At 39.2% G+C, this 24,373-nt stretch overlaps 2 protein-coding genes across 2 annotated transcripts in view; both read right to left on the minus strand.

Moving 5' to 3' along the window:
• Positions 1-24,373, minus strand: part of LOC139777660 (sodium channel protein Nach-like) — a 197,930-nt gene that overhangs the window by 170,639 nt on the left and 2,918 nt on the right. The window contains exons 3-4 of the mRNA XM_071715222.1: positions 21,675-21,881; positions 21,363-21,528 (exon numbers count right to left, since the gene is read on the minus strand). Coding sequence (XP_071571323.1) covers positions 21,363-21,528; positions 21,675-21,881 — 373 coding nt within the window. The remainder of the gene's footprint in view (positions 1-21,362; positions 21,529-21,674; positions 21,882-24,373) is intronic.
• Positions 6,814-10,639, minus strand: LOC139777652 (uncharacterized). Its single transcript, XM_071715217.1, has 4 exons — positions 10,547-10,639; positions 10,099-10,438; positions 9,765-9,992; positions 6,814-6,995 (listed from the first exon to the last, which is right to left on the minus strand). The coding sequence occupies exons 1-4, from the start codon at positions 10,637-10,639 to the stop codon at positions 6,814-6,816; spliced, it is 843 nt and encodes a 280-aa protein (XP_071571318.1).

Below are 24,373 nucleotides of genomic sequence, written 5' to 3' on the forward strand. Positions count from 1 at the left end.
CTACTGGTGGGCCATCCGTGGTTTTGATGTGGTGGAGCGTGTTGTGTTTTACCGTATGTCTCTTGGCAGTAGTCTTTAAGATATCAGGGAATTCTGCCAAAATTCTGTGTTATTCGTCTTCGATAGCCAACACTCTGATTGATTCCACAACCCCTTTTTCTGATGTGCCTCTCTTGCGCAAGTGCGTTTTACCATCGAGAACAGTACCTTTCTGTAGGTCTGGAAGGAGATGGTAATAGGCAAGGAAATCAGCTCCGATGATGGGCTCCGTGACATTGGCGATGATGAAACGCCATGGAAATGCGCGTTGTAACCCAAGTTCCGGCTGAAGTGTAATCGTGCCATACGTAGCGATTGTTGAGGCATTTGCTGCAAAGAGTTCGTAGGATGTTGACGCGGTGTATCCCGCTACCATAGAGCGAGGGTATACACTCACGTCCGATCCTGTGTCTATTTGTTTCTTAGTATCTTGGCACGTAACGATTAAGCGGCGAGGGCTTGGGGCGGGTCTACTAGCCGCCATCAGTGACTGCCCTGGCCTTTTTCCGATTTATATGTACAAGGTTGTGTGCACTTCTTTGCTTTTTCACCAAATCGATTGTGGTAGTAGCAGTGCTTGTCATTTCTATCGTCTTTATCTTCTTTGGTTTTACCGCGGTTGCGGCTCTGACTACGGCTTCGACTTCGACTTCGATTTCGGCCTTTCTCATTGTCGCGTTGCCTCGACTTGTCTCTTGAGAGGCGTGTGGTGAGTGTGGCCACCTGTTTAATCAGAGCCTGGATCTTTGCTTCCAAAGACTCTTTAGTTGCAGGCGCAGTTGTTGCTGCCACGACGGCCTTGTTAGTCATCTCGTGGATGCGATCGGCCTGTTCGGCTACGCTGTTGAGCGGATCTTCCGTTCGGGTAGCGAGAACCATCTGCATTTGAGTAGGAAGTCGTCCTAGCCAAAGTGTCCGTAGAATTCCTCGAGCTCCAAGAGTTGCCGTGTCCGTTGTTCCTGAGAGACAGACATACGCTGAATGAGTACTCTTTTTACAGTCTCGAATTTGTCGACCTCTGGGGGCTGTGTGACTACGTCTTTAATTTCTTTAATTTGACGAGAGTCTAATTGAGACAGAGTGCTCGGGGGGCGATGGGGCCGTCCCCGGATTTGCGAAAATGCAAAACGCGTGACTCGAAGGACCAGAGGAGGTGTGTATCGTCTCCTCAAAGCGAATTAATGAAATCAAATGCGACTCAAGGGAACGGGCTTGGAAAAATTAGCGGGGAAAGAAGACCCTGTTGAGCTTGACTCTAGTCTGGCACTGTAAGGAGACATGAGAGGTGTAGCATAAGTGGGAGATGGCAACATCGCCGGTGAAATACCACTACTTTCATCGTTTCCTTACTTACTCGGTTAGGCGGAGCGCGTGCCCCAAGGGCTTCGTGCCCCGGCGGTCACGGTGTTCTAGAGCCAAGCGTGTCAGAGTGGCGTGAGGCCTCGCGGCCGATCGCCGTTAATACTCCCGCGTGATCCGATTCGAGGACACTGCCAGGCGGGGAGTTTGACTGGGGCAGTACATCTGTCAAAGAATAACATTCCCCTAACAGTTCCCAAAACTCAATTTTGCGTACCTTCCTTAAGCAATTTTACAATCTTTTGTACGTTTTGCTCCATAAAACCATAGTGGCCATCATGAAAAAAATCTCATAGCTATTTGTCAAACTTTTTTTAAATGCAGGGTACTTAAAAGTACAAAAAAACGTAAAGAATAAATTTGTGTTGTTGTTCTGCACAATTGTTTTCTGGGTCAAAAAAAAGGAAAAAATCGCTAATTTTTACATTATTTTCATCCATTTGTATTATATCTACATGTTATTTAAAAAATTTGGCAATTATACCATTCAATAGAGCAAAGTTTCAGCTTTAAGAATCTATTTTTTGAATTGCTGTACGATGATTTTTAAGGGAGTTATGAGCAATCAAAGTAAAAATGCTAATTTCTTATTCAATCTGCAATAACTCAGTAACAAAAAATCGTTGAAACGTTTTTAAAAAAAGATTTTGCAAGAAAAACTTCAAGCTTTTACGTTAGAAAGTCGAAAATTTTCGCAGATTTTTTTTGTGCACGTGACAGGCCCACAAAATAAGAGAAAAATTTTCTATTTTGTCCAGCTCGTAGTTTTCTATATATAAAAATTACCAAACTCACAGAAACTAAAAAATAATAGTAACCTTTCGAAAGTAGAAATTTTAAGCTTTAAAATCCTTTTTTTAAATTTAAATTTTGTTCATTTTTAACGAAGTTACAGCTACTTGAATTTTGCCTATTTTTAAAGAAAACTTTAGTGTTTCTTTAATTTTTGTGAGAAGTGCATATATATATATATATATATATATATATATATATATATATATATGAAGGGGTAAAAACCATAGTGGTGTAAGTCAAATTTTTAAAAATATTTTCTTGTGTGCATAGATGCAATCTGTATACATAAATTGGATCTATGCATACGAGAAAATATTTTTAAAAACTTGACTTACACCACTATGGTTTTTACCCCTCCATATGTATATATATATATATATATATGTATATATATGTCATACAGAAAGCGAGCGTGGCGTAGCAGACAGCACACTGGTCTGCTAAACCAAAGATCTCAGGTTCGAATCCAGTCCTGGTGGAACCAAAATAAATAAATTATATCGCTTGTCTCTCCTCCTCGATGGAATGGCAGCCCGTCAGGAATCCCTTGTCTCGAAACTTCCTCTACCTAGACTCTAGACGTTCGGATTCGGCGTTAAACTGTAGGTCCCATGTGCTTGTGTACAACCTACATGCGCACCACAAGTACATGACTTTGGGAGAGGCCTAGGTCCGAGTCGGACTGTTGCGCCATTGAAATGAATGAATTAAATGATATGTCATACACGACAAATGGTTTGTCAATCTCACAAACATACAGATACCTGAGGATATCAGGTACCTCTTACAACTCGGTGACAGTTTCAGCTTACCTTTAACTGCTAGTGATAAAGAAAGATATGTGGTTGAATTCATTAAAAATATAGAGAGAAATTTTACTAGATGCACCGATCCGATCCAACATACTATTAGAAACCGTGCTACCAATATTGTTAATAAATTTTGTTCGTCAAATATAAAAAAGGGTTGGGTGGACGAAACCTTATTGTCATGGCTGAGGACCACGAAGAAATTCATAGATGACCATCCCCAAATCTTATGGTAGTCAGACAGAACGTCCCAAAAAAAATTTTCCACGACAGAATATCCCACGACAATATGTCCAAAAAAATAATATCCCCGTGACAAAATATCCTGCGATAGGACGTCCACGCGAGACGAAGAGCCACAAGGGTTTCATTTACAGCTTTCTTTATTTTACAACTTTTTTTATTTATTACATACTTATATTCGAATAGGTGGCGATTGTAAGGGAATTGTGATTACGATAAGGATTAGTAAGAGATGTTGTGCGAAATATTTGTTAGGTAATCCAATGCTTCGGCAGGATTGTACGTATTTACAACGTTGCGGAGGCGATCGTCCAATCGTGTCTGTTTTTTTCTCTTTGGGCTAGTTTCTCCCGCTTGGAATTGTGCCATTTGACGCTCTTGATCACTTTGTTCCATTTGTAGGCCCTCGATGAATTTCCAGATTGTAACATGATGTCCCTGCAAACGTACCGCGAATCCATGATGCCACCCTTCAACTGCGTTGTTGGTACGTGGCAGATTTTCCCGAGTTCTGCTATAGACATTCCAGAGTACAATTGGAAAGCGTGCTTCTCGTCGTTTTCCTCTTCGATTCTGTTTTCCGATCCATGTTTCCTCATAATAATCAAGTAGAGGTTGTAATATTACCTCGTTGCAAGTATAGAATTCGGTGTCAATGAGTTGTTCGTAAGTGGAAATGACATCATTGACTGGAACAAATGCTAGTGCAATTAATTTTTTTAGCTGCTGTGCAAATTCCTCGTCCTGCGCATACCTTGTTTGTAATCCGTACGTTTGAATATGTTTCCAGATGCACTGCGAAAAATGAAAATAGCATCCATGCACTGTACTGTCCTTAAACATTTCTTGGAACGCCTGTATGAAACCGATTTCGTAATCCGTTGTTATGGCGGTTGGTTTGAGTCTTCGTTGCAGATTTTTTAACGCGCTCAAAATTTCGATGTAAGTTTCGTGCGACTTTTTTTTGGTGAGTGCGTATACCAATGGAATTGTTGTATTCTCATGAAGCCCGTGAATCGTGTATAATTGGGTAAATATGCTTGGTACCGTCTTGAATGTTCCATCAGCGTGCCATTGGTTGCAATGTTGTAGAAATTTTAAATTTTGCTTCGTGGTGAAAATGATTATGCGATCCTTTCTTTTATTGTCGTAGTAGATAAATTTAGTACCTGCTTTTGTATTACAGTAATCACCTGTTATATTCAGTTCTTCTGCAGTAGATGGATTTGGTGGTGGAGCATTTACTCGTAATCGTGTTCTTAGAACCGTGCGGCAGAGTGAACGTGTATGTGGTAATTGTGCTGCTACGGGTGCAGTGACACCGGTACACGCAGCAGAAACGATGTTTTTCGTTGGTTCATTAGATTCGAGCGCTATTCGTTTCATGTTGTTTGTTACTGCGATTTGCTTGACGTGCAATATATCCGGAGCGTGATTATGTGTCGTTTCGCTCACAACGGATCCTGGAAATTTATATCGATAATAACGTCGTGAATACTGAATATATGTACTGTATAGGTGACATGTGAGGTGATTTTCGAACACATGTTGATGTTACCTGTCTCTTCCTCGGTTGTTGTCTGGCAACGCCCGGGACACTTTATTTCCTGCGCGTAGCGAGTGCATCGCCAAAACACTTTTGTTGCAATTGCACGATGCTTGTAGTAAATGTAACTTTGGTGCTGTAACAATTTGCCACCTTTTTGACTCGTTAGAAATGTTAGTGGCATTGCTTCTTGTCGCAGTACAAGCTGATATGGAACTGCTGTTAGTGTTTACAAGCTGTTAATATGTACGCACGCGCTATCACGTGCCGGACGCGTGAAAATGGTAATGTACTGGAGGGAATATGTGGGAAATTTTGCCGAGGGTACATTATGTCTTGTGACGTTTTGACGTGGGATGTTCTGTCGCGGGATATTTTTTTTGGGACGTTATGTCATGGATCCAAATCTTATTCACATGAGCGGACAAGGGCAATGTCACTGTAGCGATGGTGGATTATATGTTGAGACGTTTTTAAAACACTATAATAAAGCTCTCCTTTGTTAAAAATTTTCTGAGATATTTCAATTTTTTTTATAATATTTTTAATAGTAGTAGTCTTTATTGCTTGTCCCCACAGGGTTTGCAAGGCGTTTTTACGGAACGTACCCAAACCTTTACAATCCTCCTTAACTCACAACAGACATATACATAGCTTTTACATAGCCGGCGTTTTCCAGGGACGTACCCAACCCTTTACAATCCTGTCCCTTCCTAACCCGACCTGACTATAGCGGCCTTTCACATACTCTTTCCCTCCCTCCCTTCCTCGCTCACTACTTCTCCTCCCATTTCCCCTCATCCTCGTTCCACACAATTTCCCTTCCATCCACCCAGATTCTCCTATTTTCCACCCGCGTTCTTCTTCCTTTGACCCTCTCCTCTCTCGCCTTCTCTAACAGTCTCCACCTCGTCTTCCTCTCCTCCAGGGATAGGTCCTCATCCACCCCAATCCCCCACCTCTGCCTGAATACCCCATACCTTCCTAGCAGCTCCTCTCTCTCCTTCTCATCTTCCAGCTCCGCTATCACTACCTCTCTCCCTCCCTCCCCACTTCTTTCCCAGACCCTTCTAATTCTCGGGACCCTACCTAGCACCTTCTCCGCCACCCTTTCCATCACCCCCCTCCTTTCTTCAGCGTCCCGCCCGTCTAGCCCCCTCCAGACCACATTCCTCTTTCTTCTTTCCTTTTGCTCTCTTTCTTCCTCCAGCCTCCTTACTCTCTCCTTCAGGCTTCTTGACTTCTCGCTCTCTTCCTTCTCTCTTCTTTCCTCCCCCTTCTGTGGCCCTTCCCTCTTCTCCATATACCCCACCCTCTCCGTCACTTCCGTCCCTCTCATCTCCGGCGACCCAACTCTTCTCCTCGCCTCCTCATCCACCCACCTTCTAATACTCTCACCTCTGTCCCAGACAAGCTTCCTCTCTTCCTCTCCCCCTTCCTTGGATTCTCTCTGCGCCTCTCTTACATCTGCCATCACTTTCTCCCCCCTTTCCCTACTCTCTCCTACGACCTCTCCTCCCGACTCCTTCCACACCTCCTTGCCGCTCTTCCCTTCCAACTTGGCTCCTGCCTCGCTTCCTGTGCACTCTGCACCTTCCGCTCCCCCTACTCTTCCCTCCAGCACCTTTCTGATCTTCTCTAACTCCTCTGCTATCTTGCACCACACCCTCATGCTCTGCGACTCCTCCATCTCCCCCCTCTGTCTTCCGTCTCCTTCGCTCCACGTACCTTCTTCTTCTCTGCCTGCGCCCCCTCTCCTGCACCACCCCTTCTGCTTCCTTCAGTCTTCTGTCTCGACCCTCCGCTCCCCTTCTCACTCCCCGTCCGCTCCTCCACCTACTCTCACGGGTCTCTTCTTCCTCTTTATTCTCTCCTTGACTCCACTCACTCCTACTTTCCCTCTCTTCTGCTTTCTTCCTCGCCTTCCTTGACTTCTCTTTTCCGCTTTTCTACCTTTCCGCTTTTCCGCTTCTCCTTTACCGATCAGCTCTTCATTGCCTTGCAACCACTAGCTTCCACATGCTATTGCCTAGCGCGCACCTCCTCGATCGAACCATCGTCTCGATCCATCGATTTCTCGATTTCTTCCGCTCCTCTCCCATTGGCTGCCGTGCAGTTCTCTTGCGCGCTCGCCTTACTCCAAACGCCTCTCACGCCAACTCCTCCGTCGCCGGTATCTACTCTCTCCTCCTTACCGACCTGCTCTATAATATTTTTAATATAAAATATGAAATATCTCTTAAAATATTCACTTTTCGATGACTTTACCTTGATCAAGAGACTCGCGCGAAGTGACAACCACTACTAGGCGGCCGGTCCTCGCGGTTCCGGTCGCTCGCCACGAGCCCGGTTTTGCCGATACGGCGCCCCTCTGCCCGTCGTCGGGATTCTACCGCTTACGATCGCGCACGGTTCGTCTAACGGTCGAACATGAGGTTTCGCTGAGTTCGATGTCGGAGATCGGCAATCGTCTGTAGGCCGACTTAGGTAATTCGAGCAGTGTCTCGCGCCAAGTACGCCCGGAACGGAGAACACTTACAGGGTATATTTTACGCGGAAGACACGAATTTTGCATTATTAAGAAATAAGAAATAACGAAATAAGAAATAAGAACTAAGAATACGAATAAGAATAAGAAATAAGAATAAGAACTACGAAATAAGAAATAAGAAATAAGAAATAAGAAATAAGATAAATAAGAAATAAGAAATAAGAAATAAGAAATAGAAATAAGAAATAAGAAATAAGAAATAAGAAATAAGAATAAGAAATAAAGAAATAAGAAATAAGAAATAAGAAATAAGAAATAAGAAATAAGAATAAGAAATAAGAAATAAGAAATAAGAAATAAGAAATAAGAAATAAGAAATAAGAAATAAGAAATAAGAAATAAGAAATAAGAAATAAGAAATAAGAAATAAGAAATAAGAATAAGAAATAAGAAATAAGAAATAAGAAATAAGAAATAAGAAATAAGAAATAAGAAATAAGAAATAAGAAATAAGAAATAAGAAATAAGAAATAAGAAATAAGAAATAAGAAATAAGAAATAAGAAATAAGAAATAAGAAATAAGAAATAAGAAATAAGAAATAAGAAATAAGAAATAAGAAATAAGAAATAAGAAATAAGAAATAAGAAATAAGCAATCCGGTTCACATTTTGATTTAATATATCGCATATACCCTCATACACCCCCAAGCACTTTTCACATTCTTACTGACCTCCACTCACGCCATTCACCTGACCATCCCCCATTCCGCTTCCACCCACCTAAATAAAAAAATCAGTTTATATTTTTGATAAATTGATTTTAATATTCGCGTACATCCTCACACACCCCCAAGTACCCTTCACACTCTTACTGACCACTACTCACGTCATTCATCTGACCACCCCCCCACTTTCCTCCCACCCACCTAAATAAGAAATCCGGTTTATATTTTCGATAAATTGATTTTAATATTCGTGGACATCCCTAAGTACTCTCCACACTCTTACTGACCACCACTCACGCCATTTACCTGATCACCCTCTATCCCCTTCCACCCACCTAAATGAGAAATCCGATTCATATTTTTGATAAATTAATTTTAAAATTCGCATACACCCTCACACACCCCCAAGCACCCTTCACACTTTTACTGACCACCACTCACGCCATTCACATGAGTATCCCCCACTCCCTTTCACCCACCTAAATAAGAAATCCGGTTTATATTTTCGATAAATTGATTTTAATATTCGCGTACACACCCTCACATATCCCCAAGCACCCTTCACACTTTTACTGACCACCACTCACGCCATTCACTTGACCACCCCCTTACTATATACACTATTATTACATTATATTACCCTTGATACACAGAACTGTGCGACCAAAAATATGCGATGACAGATGCTCACAAAGTAAGCGCAATAAGAGAAGCAATCAGCATCACGAAAAAGAAGTAATAATGAATTCGGCTATCTACTTAACACAGCCTTTTAAAGTGTGAATATAAAAGTTATTTTTACTAACTACAACATAATTAATTTTCTACCAATAAATTGTATTTCTGTTTCATAATATTTTATTGGGTAATTATTCAGTTTACACTTCTCACCTCCGATTTTGATGAACTTAGGCTTAATCGACGCGTTTTTGCTCAAAACGACCGAATCTGGCAGAAAAAAGTGTCGCTCTGCCACGCGAAGCGAGATATTAACAGTTAAAATTGACGACTCTCAGGTTATGATTCCTGTCATACCGACGAGATGTAGCGACTGGTAGCGACATAAACATGCCCCGCGGGGGCATATGCGCATGCTCAGTGGCCGCACGCGCATGCAAAAGTGCGCGAATTTCAAACCTATGTATACTTATAATGCATATCGCTTGACTTTGATGATAAATATGTCGCAGTCACATGGTGTACACACACACACACGCGGGGGGTGCAAGGGGGGGCATTCGGCCCCCCTCCCGCACCCCCTCAGCCGGTAGGCAGGGTGGACCTCGCTTTACAACTTATTGTTAGCATAGGTTAGTGACGCGCTTTATAAGATGCGCTTTGTAAGTTGAAGCACATACAAAGCACATACTTGTAAAGCGCGTCACTAACCTATGCTAAGTTGTAAAGCGAGGTCTACCCTGCCTACCGGCGGAGGGGGTGCGGGAGGGGGGGCCGAAGGCCCCCCCTTGCACCCTCCCGCGTGTGTGTGTGTGTGTGTGTGTACACCATGTGGCTGCGACATATTCATCATCAAAAGCCACGCAAGGATGTTAGGTGATATAATTTAAATAACATATTGTGAGGAAAAGTTAGTAGATTTATTAATTCAGTATGATGTTTTGGCAGCTACAATTAAGTGTAGTAAATGTAGCAATGATATTAATATCGATAAAGAGATATTAATGTATCGATGTAGAAAACGGTACTATGTAAAAAATGTACACAAGAAACGTGTGTTTACAAGCAGTGCTGGTACTTGGTTCTTGATCTCTGGATGTCCCTGGCTGGTCCTCAGAGGTGAATGTCGGAGGATATATTTCGGCGATGATCTCAAAGAATTTTTCAATTCGTTCCAGACGGCTATAGGCGCGTTTGAAAAGAAATTCGCACAAATATACAAGGACGTGATCCTCCCTGGTTCCGTACCTTGGAATATTGCCGCGAACTTCTCTCCAAACACGCTCTATGTGCTGCGTATGAGCGCCTGAAATTGGAAAAATTTATTAGATACAAGGAATAAAAATAATATAATTAACAACTGTACAATTTCGATTATTTTAATATATATATTTATTTTAAACATCTCTCACCGCTTTCAGGATCGACGAAGTTAAAGGAATGGTTAACTGTCGCATGTTGGAAGCCCTCATTGTTTAGACAATTATAGGACTTCCAACAATCTGACATGATCGTAGTGCCTGGCAGTATCCATTCCTTGATACACGCCAGGAGTGTAGTTTCCGTCCGATCCTGAACTGGAACGATGAAAATTTTCTTTGAGCCTCGCTCATATCCTCCGAATATCCAGTTACCTCTGACGAGCCGACCACGATTATATTTTCTCTTTCCAATCTTTGCCTCGTCAATTTCGACTGTGCGTCCTGGGCCACCAAGTTTCTCACTATGCTGTTCAGCCCAGAACACACAGACCTGTAAAAAGAAATAATATTAATTTTTTATTTCATACATTACTACTATATATTTTTGAAGAACATATATGCAGTACGTATATTTATGAACATGTTAAAATATAATTACCTCTCGGCAAAAATTAAACCAATCTACAATCGTGGCCGACGACGACACGCCAGTTTCAGCCAGAGTGTCATCTTGACGTGGATGTCGCAACATCAAAAAACATGCAACAATTTTGCATATTGTTGCCACGTCAAGATGACTTTTGCCGAACCAAGTACCTGCTTTGGCACTTTTGTCGAAATCGCACTGCATCGAGACACGTTTCTTGTGTATATTTTTTACGTTGTACCGTTGTCTACATCGGAACATTAATGTCTCTTTATCGATATTAATATCACTGCCACATTTACTACACTTAATTGTAGCTGCCAAAACACCATGCTGGATTAAAAAATCTACTAACTTTTCTTGGAAATACGTTAAATGGCCAAACTCTAACAAGCCCAACATTGTTGCGTGGCGTCAAGCGTGCGATTGCGTGTCGCGTGTCTGACAATAACATTGTTGTGCTTCATTTGTTTAAGTTCGCTAATTTCAAAATTCGTGCATTCAACTGCGTGTGGCTACATGCGCATATGCCCCCGCGGGGCATGTTTATGTCGCTACCAGTCGCTACATCTCGTCGGTATAACAGGAATCATAACCTGAGAGTCGTCAACTTTAACTGTTAATATCTCGCTTCGCGTGGCAGAGCGACACTTTTTTCTGCCAGATTCGGTCGTTTTGAGCAAAAACGCGTCGATTAAGCCTAAGTTCATCAAAATCGGAGGTGAGGGGTGTAAACTGAATAATTACCTTTTATTGTTCGAAGATTTTAAACTTCCTTTATATCTTTTAATTTTTTTTCTATGTGGTATATATTTGTATAGCATTAGCATTAATCACTCTAGATTGCGCGATTACGTCTTATATCAAATATATACAGGGTGTAAAACTGAAAGTGTTACAGACTATTATTTCTAAAACTAAGGAAAATATGAAATTTTTGTTTTTTTTAGAAATAATAGTCAAGAGACACGGCAGTGTCTCGCGCCAAGTATACGCGGAATACCTTTAGCTTCACACCTTATACATACTGTTTATAAGATGCGTAACATTACAAAATGCACGAAATCAGTAAAAATTACCTTTTTCAAAAAAATAAGAAAAGATGCCAAGTACACGCATAGTGTATGTTGTTACCTTGAAATAACCTATAAGTAGGTAGTATCATTATTCCAAAAAAATTAAAACCTAAGTGGTACATATATCTTTGTATGTATTTCTATTCAAGAATTTTTCTATTCTAACCCAAGTGGTAGTAGCTTTAATTCTTCTTAACAAAATTATTATACCACAAAATTGCGTTACCTTATTCTTATTCAATCCAACTCATATCTATTTTTAAAAAATGTATGAAATTTTTAAATTGCGCCAATTACAAAGAGAGTATATGTATATATATGGATATATATTGCATCAAAAAATAATTGTTGTACTACTTTTAAAAATCTTTACATTGTGTCAATTAGAAAAAGAATGTATGATAACAATTTTATAAGATTAAACATTCTTTAATCTAACAAGGGAATACAAGGTACTTAAATACAAAGTTTACAAGTTTATATATGTATTTTTCAATGGAATAAAAGATTTAATCACAAAGAATTACAGAGGTAACAGTACAAAATAAAAATGTTTTATTTAAATAAATAAATTTTTCTTGTATAAAATCTTGGCGCTGCTAGTAAAAAAATCAACAGTTTGGATTCGCTATCGCTTACGTTATGTCTTAAGTTCTTAACTGATTTGCTTACTGCTTAAGTCTTACTGTTTAAGTTTTTTTGTGTGCCACGGCCTTAACAAAATAATTATCAGAGTGTGTATATATGCGAGGGAGTGATACAGATGGTGACGGCGAGTGATACGGCTCATAATTAAGTTTAGGATAAGTTTAGATTTTTAAAGCGTGTGTTAAATATTGTAAAAGCGATTAGAATTAAGTATATAATAAGTTTACATTTGTAAGACATGCGTGGTCAAAGCGATGCGGAATAGATTTAAGATAGGTTTTTTCAGTATATAAATTCATTGTAAAAACTGTAGTAATTTTAATCTGGAATGTAATTCGATCTAGTACCTTATTAAATTTTGAGGTCTAGCAACGCCAAGTTTTTTACAAGAAAAATTTATTTATTTAAATAAAATATTTTTATTTTGTACTGTTACCTCTGCAGTTCTTTGTGATTAAATCTTTTATTCCATTGAAAAATACATATATAAACTTGTAAACTTTGTATTTAAGTACCTTGTATTCCCTTGTTAGATTTAAAATTTTTTAATCTTATAAAATTGTTATCATACACATTGAAAAGTACATATAAATAAAAATTTTGGTAAATATTTACCTTTACACAGCCCCCGTCTTGACCTTGACGTATGTTGTCAAGGTCACCTTCCTGAGTAACCTTCAGAAGGTTTTAGCCGTCGCTCGTTCTTTATTAAAAAGTTATTCACAAAAAAAGTTTGAAAAATATACGAATTTATGTCATTACTAAGGGAGGTAATTTGCTGATATATATGTATGCTGATGTATGTATAGACAGTACACATGTAAGCGGGGGAGGAGCGGTAGCCCCTCCCCGCAAGCAAAAGGGGTGGGAGTGGGTCTAGGATTGCGTGGAAAGTTGAAAACCCGAACTGTACAATGATAGACCTTGTTTGTAACATAGTTGCACATTTATTATCCCAGTAAAAGATTGTACTGCAAATACATTAATTACAATCATTCAGTAACGTATTAAACCTGGCACAATAATCTATAGTGATTGTTGGAAAGGATACAGATCTTTGAATGATTTTAATTATATACATCAGACTGTGAATTATTGTGAGAATTTTGTAGACTCTGTGTCAGGTATACAAAATACACAAAATATAGAACGATTATGGCGCGATATGCGTGCTGCTTTGCCCCGTTTTGGCATAAAACAAGAACATTATATAAATTACATAGCTAAATTTTTGTTTAAGAAACGGTATCATCTTAATAAAAGAACAGAACTTGAGAATTTGAGTCGCCAGTGAATAATTAAAAATTAATCAAGGTATGCTGATCGACCCAACTGGCCAAATTTTATTGATCAAAAAAACGCTACGTTTCGACCGTAGATTCCGGTCCTTTTCAAGCGTATATACACAACTCACAAATATTAATTAGTCGGACATAATACCCCAACTACGCCGGATCTAAAAAATATTTGTGCGTCGAAATTAAAACTCAGTCTGTTTTTTATTGTCAAGTTTCCCTGGTAACCATCTCCGATAGAAAACGATTAAAAACGGCTACATCTGTATCGTTTTTAATCGTATCTTATCGGTTCTATCGTTGCATATTTAGAAGACAGATAAAACATTAATCGAATTGAATCGGTTTCTATCGTTTTAGATCCGAATAAGGAAATAACTATACAAATTTTATAGTTATGAATCGTTTTCTATATGTACAATTATTGCCCGTCTGAATCAATCGTATATACACGATATAGTATATAGGGGAGACCGGGGCAATTCGTGACAATACGAAAAATTTCCCGCGCGGATAACTTCTATGCATTTGCTGGTAGAAACCTGTATTACAGACCATAGATGGGTCTAATGGTCCTCTATATTAGAACAAAATTCGGTGTGCGTATCTACTATGTTTCGTTGTCAGTGGCGGAAAAAGTGTTTACCTCGTGTAAAAGTAAATTTTTGAATCCACGGATATTTTGTATTCAATACGAAGCAATTGCTTCCAGATTTGAAACGGTAAGTTTTACTTGTTCACCTGGCATTTACACACACATGTGTAACGCAGGTTGCAAGCATTTATTTCTTGTCTGGGTTTTTCGGACCACGAAAGATAAAAAGGGACGCTGGGGCATTTCGTGACATGACCGCCTGGGGTAATTCGTGACACATTGCGTGAACAATCCTGGGAAAACGATGACGATATATGACATCCCTTCCATCGTCACCGATTCTTTGCCTTTAGCCACAACAAGTACAAACATCAGGGCCGGATTCAAAGCAGCAGGAATCTTTTTTTTCAATCCTGACGTTTTTGGTGAAATCGATTTTTTACCCGGTCAAGTCACTGATCGAGCATGGAATGGAGATGACCAACCACAGCCAGGTACCTCAACTGAAAATGATGTGTCAAGGGCCTCAAACAATCCCTTCGATCGTTTCCAAAAGCGGGCAAAAGGAAAGTCACGACAAGAGGACGAAAACGAAAGAGAAGTGCAATTTTGATTGACGCTAATAAACTCGATGCACTTGTTGACGAAAATGACGAAAGAGTACAAAATAAAAAAAAGAATATAAGGATCAAGCCCCCCAAGAAACAGCCAGTTTGCAGAGGACGTGGACGCCCGAGAAAGGTCGTTACTCGCAGTTCGGAAGACGACGAAAGCGAAGCCTAACGATTTTTTGCCCTTCCTATTCCATTTAATGTACAATTTGATTAATAAAAACCCTTTTTGAGTGAGTAAGTGTACGTTTTGATATAAATCATGAAAATAGGACGAATTCGGATATTGAAACCCGTTGAAAGAAGAATTGTCACGAATTGCCCCGTGCCTTGTCACGATTTACCCCGGTATTGGGGCAATTCGTGACACGAGACAGAGTGAGGCATTTCGTGTTCTACTTTAAAAGTAATGTGATGAAAAGACACAAATAAATATTTTTTGAAAACTAGAAGGTTGCACGATGAAAAAACCGGCTAAAACGTATTTTTATCTTAAATACTTATCTCAGAAAAAATTAAAAACCAAAAAATGTCACGATTTGCCCCGGTCTCCCTTATCGTTATTTATGGTAATAATTTTACCGTATGCATTAATACGGATATATAAAAATAAAATGATAGACGTCTCTCATCGATATTTATATGACTTAACTAAACCAACACATCTATCGTTTCTTATCAGGATTTTCTAACATACAACTTATCATCTTCTTTACGGCAGCAAATCGGTTCGTTTTTTATCGTATATTAATTATATAAATTGAATCCGCATCAACCAAATCGGCGATTAGTTTGCGACAATGCCGCTAGGCCGCGCATGATGGAAAGCGCTTCTCGTATTTAAAATACATCCAGTCATAATATATAAGCAGACCCCCTGCGAGGCGAAAAGCAGAGAAATCCAGTATCGTAACTGGAGGGATCTCTTCCTATAAGGACCTCCTGGCGGTAGCCGCCCCGGACATCGAACACCGAGCCCAGCGGCCTCCGACTAAAATTTGTACTGGTTTTAGCGTTACCCATCCTGACCACGTGGAGGTACCAGTCATCCCAGTACAAATTTTGAGAAAACACTAATTTTGAATGGATTACAAGGTCAGACTCATTAAGTTATGATTTTTATGGAGTTTTTGGATACTGACGACATGGTAATGCAATTTTTGGAATGAGCAGGTAAGACATGATGCGTATTCAAAAGGACCCCGCAGAATCCTTATGGAAAATGGTTTTCGGCTAATTTTTTTAAAATTTGATATGTGGTAGTTCTCAACACGTAGAACAAAGTGTCCATAGCCCCAAGGTCCGATCACGGGTAGTTTTCGAGATACAGCACCCCAAAGTTGGACTTTTCGTACCTTATTGCAGCGTAGTACGGGTGCAGTCGATGTCGATGTACGATGATGCTTACGATTAAGGTGGGTGTACAGGTGCTTGTGTGTGTGTGTGTGTGTGTGTGTGTGTGTGTGTGTGTGTGTGTGTGTGTGTGTGTGTGTGTGTGTGTGTGTGTGTGCGCGCGCGCGCGCGCACATTATTCATTAATAATCTCAATATTCCGAGGATTATCTGGAAGTTCTCGATCTGCGGCATCCAATGTGGTATTGAGCAATGACATGTCAGGGTATTTGATATTTTCCTGATGTCGTGCAAAACCTAAGTACCACAAGACGCTGGCAACGAACACATGTTTGACGAACGGCAAACGTACGCCGTTTAGAACCGTTAAGCTCGTCGCTATCGGTGTTTTTAAGCCGATGTTATCGAGGCCCTAAGTCGTCTACAGACGATACCGAGTCTCGCTTAAAAACGTATACTTACGAGTTTATATACCCGCGATTCCTTATTTCAGTATTGATACATTGTTATACTGTCAATTGTTTATCCCTTCTACTCATAGTCAAGATATTTTTCTTGAGAAAAGAAACATTTTTCTTTCTCCGTATCATACGTCACTTTTAGGTAATATCCCTTCAAGTACGAATAACTTCTTCTGGTAAATATAATCCGCTGGTGAATGTAGATTGATTCATTATCCCAATAGAAAAATCTGTTATTGATAGTTTGCTTAAAAAAAGTTTCCGTTCACTTCACCGTCATCCTCCAGTGAAAAAATGGCTGCCATAGTACGGCCGCTATGTTATATATGTAATAGACCGTTCAATGTTCGTCAATTGGCACGTATGGATGGTGATGAGAACGTAAATAAACGCCAAATAGCTATTACAAGGCGTGATGAGTTTGACCATCCCCCTTTACATCTTGATGATAATTCAAGGTTGTGTATGAACTGTAATCGGTCAATTATTAATGAAATAGCTACGATCGAGGCAGATCCTACTTGTCTACGGTTGAATGTCTTGACTCAAACAGCATCCCAGACTTGCGTCATTTGTAATGCTCAAAATAATGTACGAAGATTATCAATACAATGCAGAGTTCAGGTCTTCATAGAAACAAATATCTATATACCGGATAATGTGAGGAGTTGTGAACATCATTTGGATGAAAATGGCTTTTTTTCGAAAATATTATTACCTGCACTACGTTTCATCAACAGACCTTATGTTATCAAGGGTCCACAGTTGCAAGTTTTTTTACAGCAACTGAGAAACGTGGGTGCAAACAGAACAAGAGGTATAGATGAAAATCACTTAACTGATGAGGAATTTCAGTGTATAGCACCAATCAATAAACAGCAGTTTGAAGAACTTTTTACTTATTGTGATCCTGTACTTCAAAATGGAAAACTAAGATACGTAAGTAGAAAGGATTTGTTGATCTTCTTGTGCAAGATAAGACAGGGATTGAGTGACGATTTTCTCAAAATCATTTTTGATTATCCTAGTAGACAAACTGTCAGTTCTGTTGTGGCTTATGTTAGAACATCTTTATTACAGAGATTCGTCCCGACTAACATTGGACCCGAATCAATAACAAGGCAAGAGTTTATTATGCAGCATGTGACGGAGTTTGCAAATGAGCTGTATAATTCTCAACCCGAAGAACCAAGAGCTGTCGCTGTGATTGACAGTACCTACGCGTATATACATAAAAGTAACAATTTTCGGGTATTGCGCCAATCCTATTCCGTTCACAAAAATCGACATCTCCTTAAACCAACTTTAGTTGTAGCTCCCGATGGTTACATTCTAACGATTTTTGGTCCCTATTTCTCTGATGCTCGGAATAATGATGCTGAAATCCTTCGTCAAGAGTTCGAGAGAGATGCAGAAACATTACAAGGCTGGTTTCAGAATGGTGACATCGTTTTGGTGGATAGAGGTTATCGTGATGCAATACTCTTACTCCAGCGTTTAGGCATTGATCACAAGATGCCTCCACTGCTTGAACACGGACAAAGGCAACTTCCAACGCAAGATGCGAATGATTCACGTATCGTCACAAAAAATCGCTGGGTAGTCGAAGCACGGAATGGCCACTTGAGGTCAGTTTTCAAGTTTTTAGCACAAACAATAAATCTGCAGCACGCAAAAAACCTTAATGGATTCTATCGCATAGCTGGAGCTATACTAAACAGGTATCATCCTATTATCCAAATGCAAGGTGCAGATGCTCAGCTTGCTAGAGAAATGCTACAGAGATCGACAACTCCTAATGTCGTACAAGCGAGAGTAGAGGTAGATAACTTGCGACTAAGAAATGGCCAATGGAGACGGCTCAATTATCGTGACGTGGCAGATTTCCCTATACTTGATTTGAATTACTTGAAAGATTTGACTGTGGGCATTTATCAAATAAATCTAGCACCTTCATATATCCAAGATAAGCTACTAAGGGATAATGATGAAGAATTTCAACTTGATCAACATTTCAACGAGCCAGGTTTTCTGAGAATTAGGTTGTATTCCAGATTTCGTAATGCAACAAGACATCAGATCTTCATTTCATATGAGATCGATAATAGGGATGATGAGAATGCTGCTGACAATGCTAATGAGCCAATTAATGGATATTATTGTACGTGTCAGTCTGGAGCTCGTACTCTAGGTACATGTGCACACGTTGCCAGCGTCTTGTGGTACTTAGGTTTTGCATGACATCAGGAAAATATCAAATACCCTGACATGTCATTGCTCAATACCACATTGGATGCCGCAGATCGAGAACTTCCAGATAATCCTCGGAATATTGAGATTATTAATGAATAATGTGCGCGCGCGCGCGCGCACACACACACACACACACACACACACACACACACAGTAGAGAGGGTTTGGAGTCATAAAATACTGCGGGAGTGACAAACCGTGGGGTCCTTATCTCTGCTGACACACACACACACACACACACACACACACACACACACACACACACACACACACACACACACACACACACACACACACACACACACACACCCAAGCACCTGTACACCCACCTTAATCGTAAGCATCATCGTACATCGACATCGACTGCACCCGCACTACGCTGCAATAAGGTACGAAAAGTCCAACTTTGGGGTGCTGTATCTCGAAAACTACCCGTGATCGGACCTTGGGGCTATGGACACTTTTGTTCTACGTGTTGAAAACTACCACATATCAAATTTAAAAAAAAATTAGCCGAAAGCCATTTCCCATAAGGATTCTGAGGGGTCCTTTGTAATTGGGCATATTCTAGAATGGGGTTATGGGGTTATGGGGTTTTGGTGTTTTAGGGTCAAGGGGTTATGGGATTACAGGATTACGGAGGTATAGAAAGATAATCAAAGTGCGATGGTTTCGATTATAGGGGTTTAGAAGCTTATGGGGCTATATATATGGTTATGGGGTTATGGTGTTTTGAGGGTTATAAAATCAAGGGGTCATGGGGTTAATAGTTTATGAGGATTTTAAGGCCAAACAGCTTAATTAAAGCGATTATTGAGATGAGACAAGTCGTATAAATCATATTGTAAGATCACTTCATCAGGTTTTTGGGTTATTTTGCTTATGGGGTCATGGGGTTATGGAGTTTGTCAAAAAGGCCACTCAAATTTCGAAAGCCCTCGCTTATACGAACATTTTAAGCCCAAACTCAATATTTAAAGTCGCTTCAATTTTTGGACAGAGGGAGGGACCACTTGACGTGGAATGTCACATATATATATATATATATATATATATATATATATATATTCTCTCTTTGTAATTGGCGCAATTTAAAGATTTCATACATTTTTTAAAAATAGATATGAGTTGGATTGAATAAGAAAAAGGTAACGCAATTTTGTGATATAATAATTTTTTTAAGAAAAATTAAAGCTACTACCACTTGGGTTAGAATAGAAAAACTCTTGAATAGGAATACATACAAAGATATATGTACCATTTGGGTTTTAATTTTTTTGAAATAACGATACTACCTACTTGGGTTATTTCAAGGTAACAACATACACTATGCGTGTACTTGGCGTTTTTTTTACCTTTTTGAAAAAGGTAATTTTTACTGATACCTTTACACGTAGAATAATAAATGGAATCGAATAATAATATTAATTTCTACATTTGCAATTTTGTAAAATTAAATGCGTCTACAAGAAGCAATCAAAAATTTTAAAATAATTTTTTCTGTTTTTTTTTACAACAATCGGTTTCTTTCATTATTCTACGTATAAAAGTATCAAGGTAAAGTCATCGAAAAGTACATTTTACGAGATATTTTATATTTTATATTAAGAATATCTGAAAAAATTTGAAATATCTCAGAAAATTCTTAACGCAAGAGAGCTTTATTGTAGTGTTTTGAAAATGTCTCGACAAGGGCTATAAAAATATGCAATAAAAAATGAGGAGTTTGTTTTAAGAAAACATCGATCACATTGACTTGGCCTTGAAAAGTTTACTCAAGGTCAAGCCCATATTTTCATCATGTGTTCCTCTCCAAACCATGCAACTTTCGTCTGAAACATTTTTTAATAAAATCTTCGATTGACGAGATAATCGGCTGCATCATTTAAAACAAAACACCCTGTATATATTATAATATTTAAGTTCAATAATTTGGCATTTTAGCTCATGAATCAATGGTTGATGCATAATTAAAAACGAATTGGTGGAGACGGAATTATCTATTATTGAAATTGATAAAGCTAAGTTAGGTTAACCCAATCCTTGTTTCTTTCTAAGGGGGACAGTTAGAAATTGTGTTTATGATAACACAATTTCTAAAATACGAATGGATTTGAATAGGATTCACTTCTTCCAAGGTAAGAAATTCAATTACCGTCTTTGACTGTTACGCGTATTTAAAACATGCACCAATTTGAACTGTTTGCGTGACACACTAACGTAACTGATCACAACACTACTCAACATAATGCAATTAGAGACTTCAAGTAACAATTCAGTGAAACACAAAATTTTCTATGGCCTGGATTCAAAAGAAAAAAATTAGGAGGCATTACTCTCATACCGACCCTCATATACTGATCCATAATAACATCGAATTTAAATATAATAATATTAATATTTACAGTATTAATTTGCCTGTATGTGGCAGTAGTTGTCATTCTTATTAAAGTAATGCTATTGTTCCGTAAAATTTATTCCAGAATCTCGTAGCCATACTATATGCATACGCCTAACAAATGTTTTCTATACATACCATGTTCATTACATTAAGAATAGACAAATGGTTATCATCTATAATGTCCTGTAAACGAGTAAGGTTCTTCTGAACGTCATATCTGAATATTCCTGGGTGTAATAATTCATTCATTAGCCGCATTTCTTGAATTAAATATTCTTTCGAGACATTGGCTGGTGTTTTTCTGCAACATAGTAAGGAGAAAAAATGACTTTCATATACGTAGGATTATGCATTACAAATAGTGTAAAGAAAAATTAAATAATTTTGATTTTATCAAATAATTATTCAGTATGTATATACATAAAGTCGTAAACGTTAAATACTTACAAATTTTCAACAAATTTTTTAGTCAAATTGTAAGACATACGATTAATATCGCACACCGTTATTGCGGGAAACGGATAATTCCATATTCCATGATGTGTTGACTCGATAACTGTCAAAGTAGGATGGGTAGCGTAATAATTCCAAGCCATTTTCATTAAGGCAATGGCGCAACCTAATGCCACGAATACTGTTATCGCCCAAATAATCCTATAATAAATAAATATTGACATCAAGAGACACGGTAATGTCTTGCGCCAACTACACACGCAGCGCAAGACCGCCCCGTGTATCTTTACGCGAATACGAGAGTTGCGAGTACCCGAGATTTTGAGTTCTCAATAACGGTTGAACTGATCAAATTCTAAATAGGCTCAATGGATAGCTTAGGTTCAAATTACATAATAACAAAAGTATTTTTATTTTTTTTTCTACGTGCTCTATAAGCGGAGATATTGCGATGCAAAGTCCGAATCTGGAAATTTACATTTAAGAAACGTCATCGCAGAAAATCTTGTTCGGTTTATATTTTTGATACTATATGCGGCGCTAGTATCGTCAACGTGTCTATTACGTTATCGTAATCCAGCAAGTAAATTATTAAATTATTATACATCATTCGAGCCAAAATGAGGGAATAAGAACGAGAGAGCGAATGCGAGCGAGAAAGAGCAAGCATTCTACGGATTTAAAGCCACAAAGCGTATCGTAGACGCTCGTCGTTGCGTGTACGTATTTTTGCGTACGCGCGCATGCGCGTACGCGGTACTGAGACAAGCGTGCCACGGATTTAAAGCCCTTTTATCACGAGCTCTAAATTCACACGTTTCTGTCACGCGATTGCTGCTACGTCCTGTAACGTGGTCAATCGCGACCGTGGTCAATCGGGACCGTGGTCAATCGAGACCGTGATCAATCGGGACTGTGGTCAATTGGCACGGTGGTCAATCGGGATCATGGTTAATTGAGACAGTGGTCAATTGAGACCGTGGTCAATCGGGACGTGGTCAATATCAACTTAGTCAATCGGGACCGTGGTCAATATCAATGTGGTCAAATGGAACGCTCGCATGCGGCAGTCAATTGTCGGCCAAGATTCATCAGCCACTACTGGGCCATAACTGGCAAATAACTGGCTACTTGTGGCGACCTACGCCACTCTCAAAACGCATCCGCATTTTAACTCGACGGAAGTCTATATTGCTAGCAACTAGTTCGCGACGACGCCGCTAGGCGACGCATGACGTAAAGCGTTTCTCGAATTTAAATAAAATACATCCAGCCACAATATACAGAGTGTCTCATTTTAAAAGACCCAGGCAAACATCTCGAAAAATATGAAAGATACGGAAAAACGTTTCAGACAAAGTTATACTGTTTCAAGGGAGACGGATGATGGCGATGATTTGACCTTGGGTGGTCGTTTGAAGGTCACGTAATTAAATGTCACCTTCAATTTCTTAAATGGAACCTCTCATATTATATTTCAATCTTTTAAAATGAGACACCCTGTATAAAGAAACCCCCTGCAAGGCAAAAATTAGAAAAATCTAGTATAACTGGAGGAATTCCTTTCCCTATAAAGGTACCTTCTGACGCTTGGACTCCTAACGTCTCTTGGCGCTAAGCCGCAAGTCGACTTTTGGCGATTAGTCGCCTTCCGACTCCTGGCGCTCAAACGCCCACCGGCTCATGGCGCTTAGACGCCTGACTCCTGGCGCTCGACGCCCTCCGAGTATTTAAACACCGAGACACTTTAAACACTTATATCTATTGTAAATATATTGTTGTTATAATGCTAATGTGTCTTCTTCTTTTCTATCCCTTTGCGATTCACAATCCTTGGGCCAACTCCTACTCGCGCACTTAGTTTGTAAGGCAGATAACAATTAAAGCGCCTACATTACCTATACAAAATAATTCGACATTACACTCGCGGTCAATAGTATCTTCCACCTGAACACATCGCGTGTTTTGTCTAGCTATTTGTGCATCATGACTGTTGGTTCGACCAAAAATGTAGTAAATCTATTGGTTGAACCAACAATCATGATGCACAAATAGCTAGACACTAGAGATGTGCGAATCAAGGTTTTTTAATTCGAATCAAATCGAATCGAATCGAATCAAATTTGCAAAAAAAATTCGAATCGAATCGAATCGAATTGACAAAAATATCGCCGAATCGAATCGAATCGAATCACCCATATTTCGAATTTGAATCGAATCAACGCGTAGGAATCCTGCAAGCCAGGAATGTGACATAAGCATTCGAAACATCGAATAAGTGAATCAAAATTAACGAAGTCTGAAGTCTCGTAACGACCAACTGTGCAATGTGCAACTTACTCCGTCTGCACCAAGAGTCCAGCAAGATAATCCACAAATCACGACATAGTATTGGTAGGTAATTAGGTATAACTATAACTGACAGTACATATTCATTATATTCAAATACTTAATACAAAATGCAAAATGGAGTCTTCATGCGAGCCTATGTAAAATTCCGTTACAACAGCAGAATTGTAGAGGACTAATTGTGATATGTGATCCCTTAGCGTCAAATGAGAAATGTATTAGTGAAATGAAAAGCATTTATCCATTTATGCATATATTAAAATTAAAAATTATACTTTATTAAAAGTAACAAATACAGAAAGGCCAAAGCCTTTTAGGGGACAGTGTGTACTACAATATTAAAT

Source organism: Temnothorax nylanderi, unplaced genomic scaffold, assembly GCF_030848795.1.
Source record: "Temnothorax nylanderi isolate EJ_2023f unplaced genomic scaffold, tnyl_v1.0 TNYL_tig0157_pilon, whole genome shotgun sequence".
NCBI classification, from domain to species: Eukaryota; Metazoa; Arthropoda; class Insecta; order Hymenoptera; family Formicidae; genus Temnothorax; species Temnothorax nylanderi.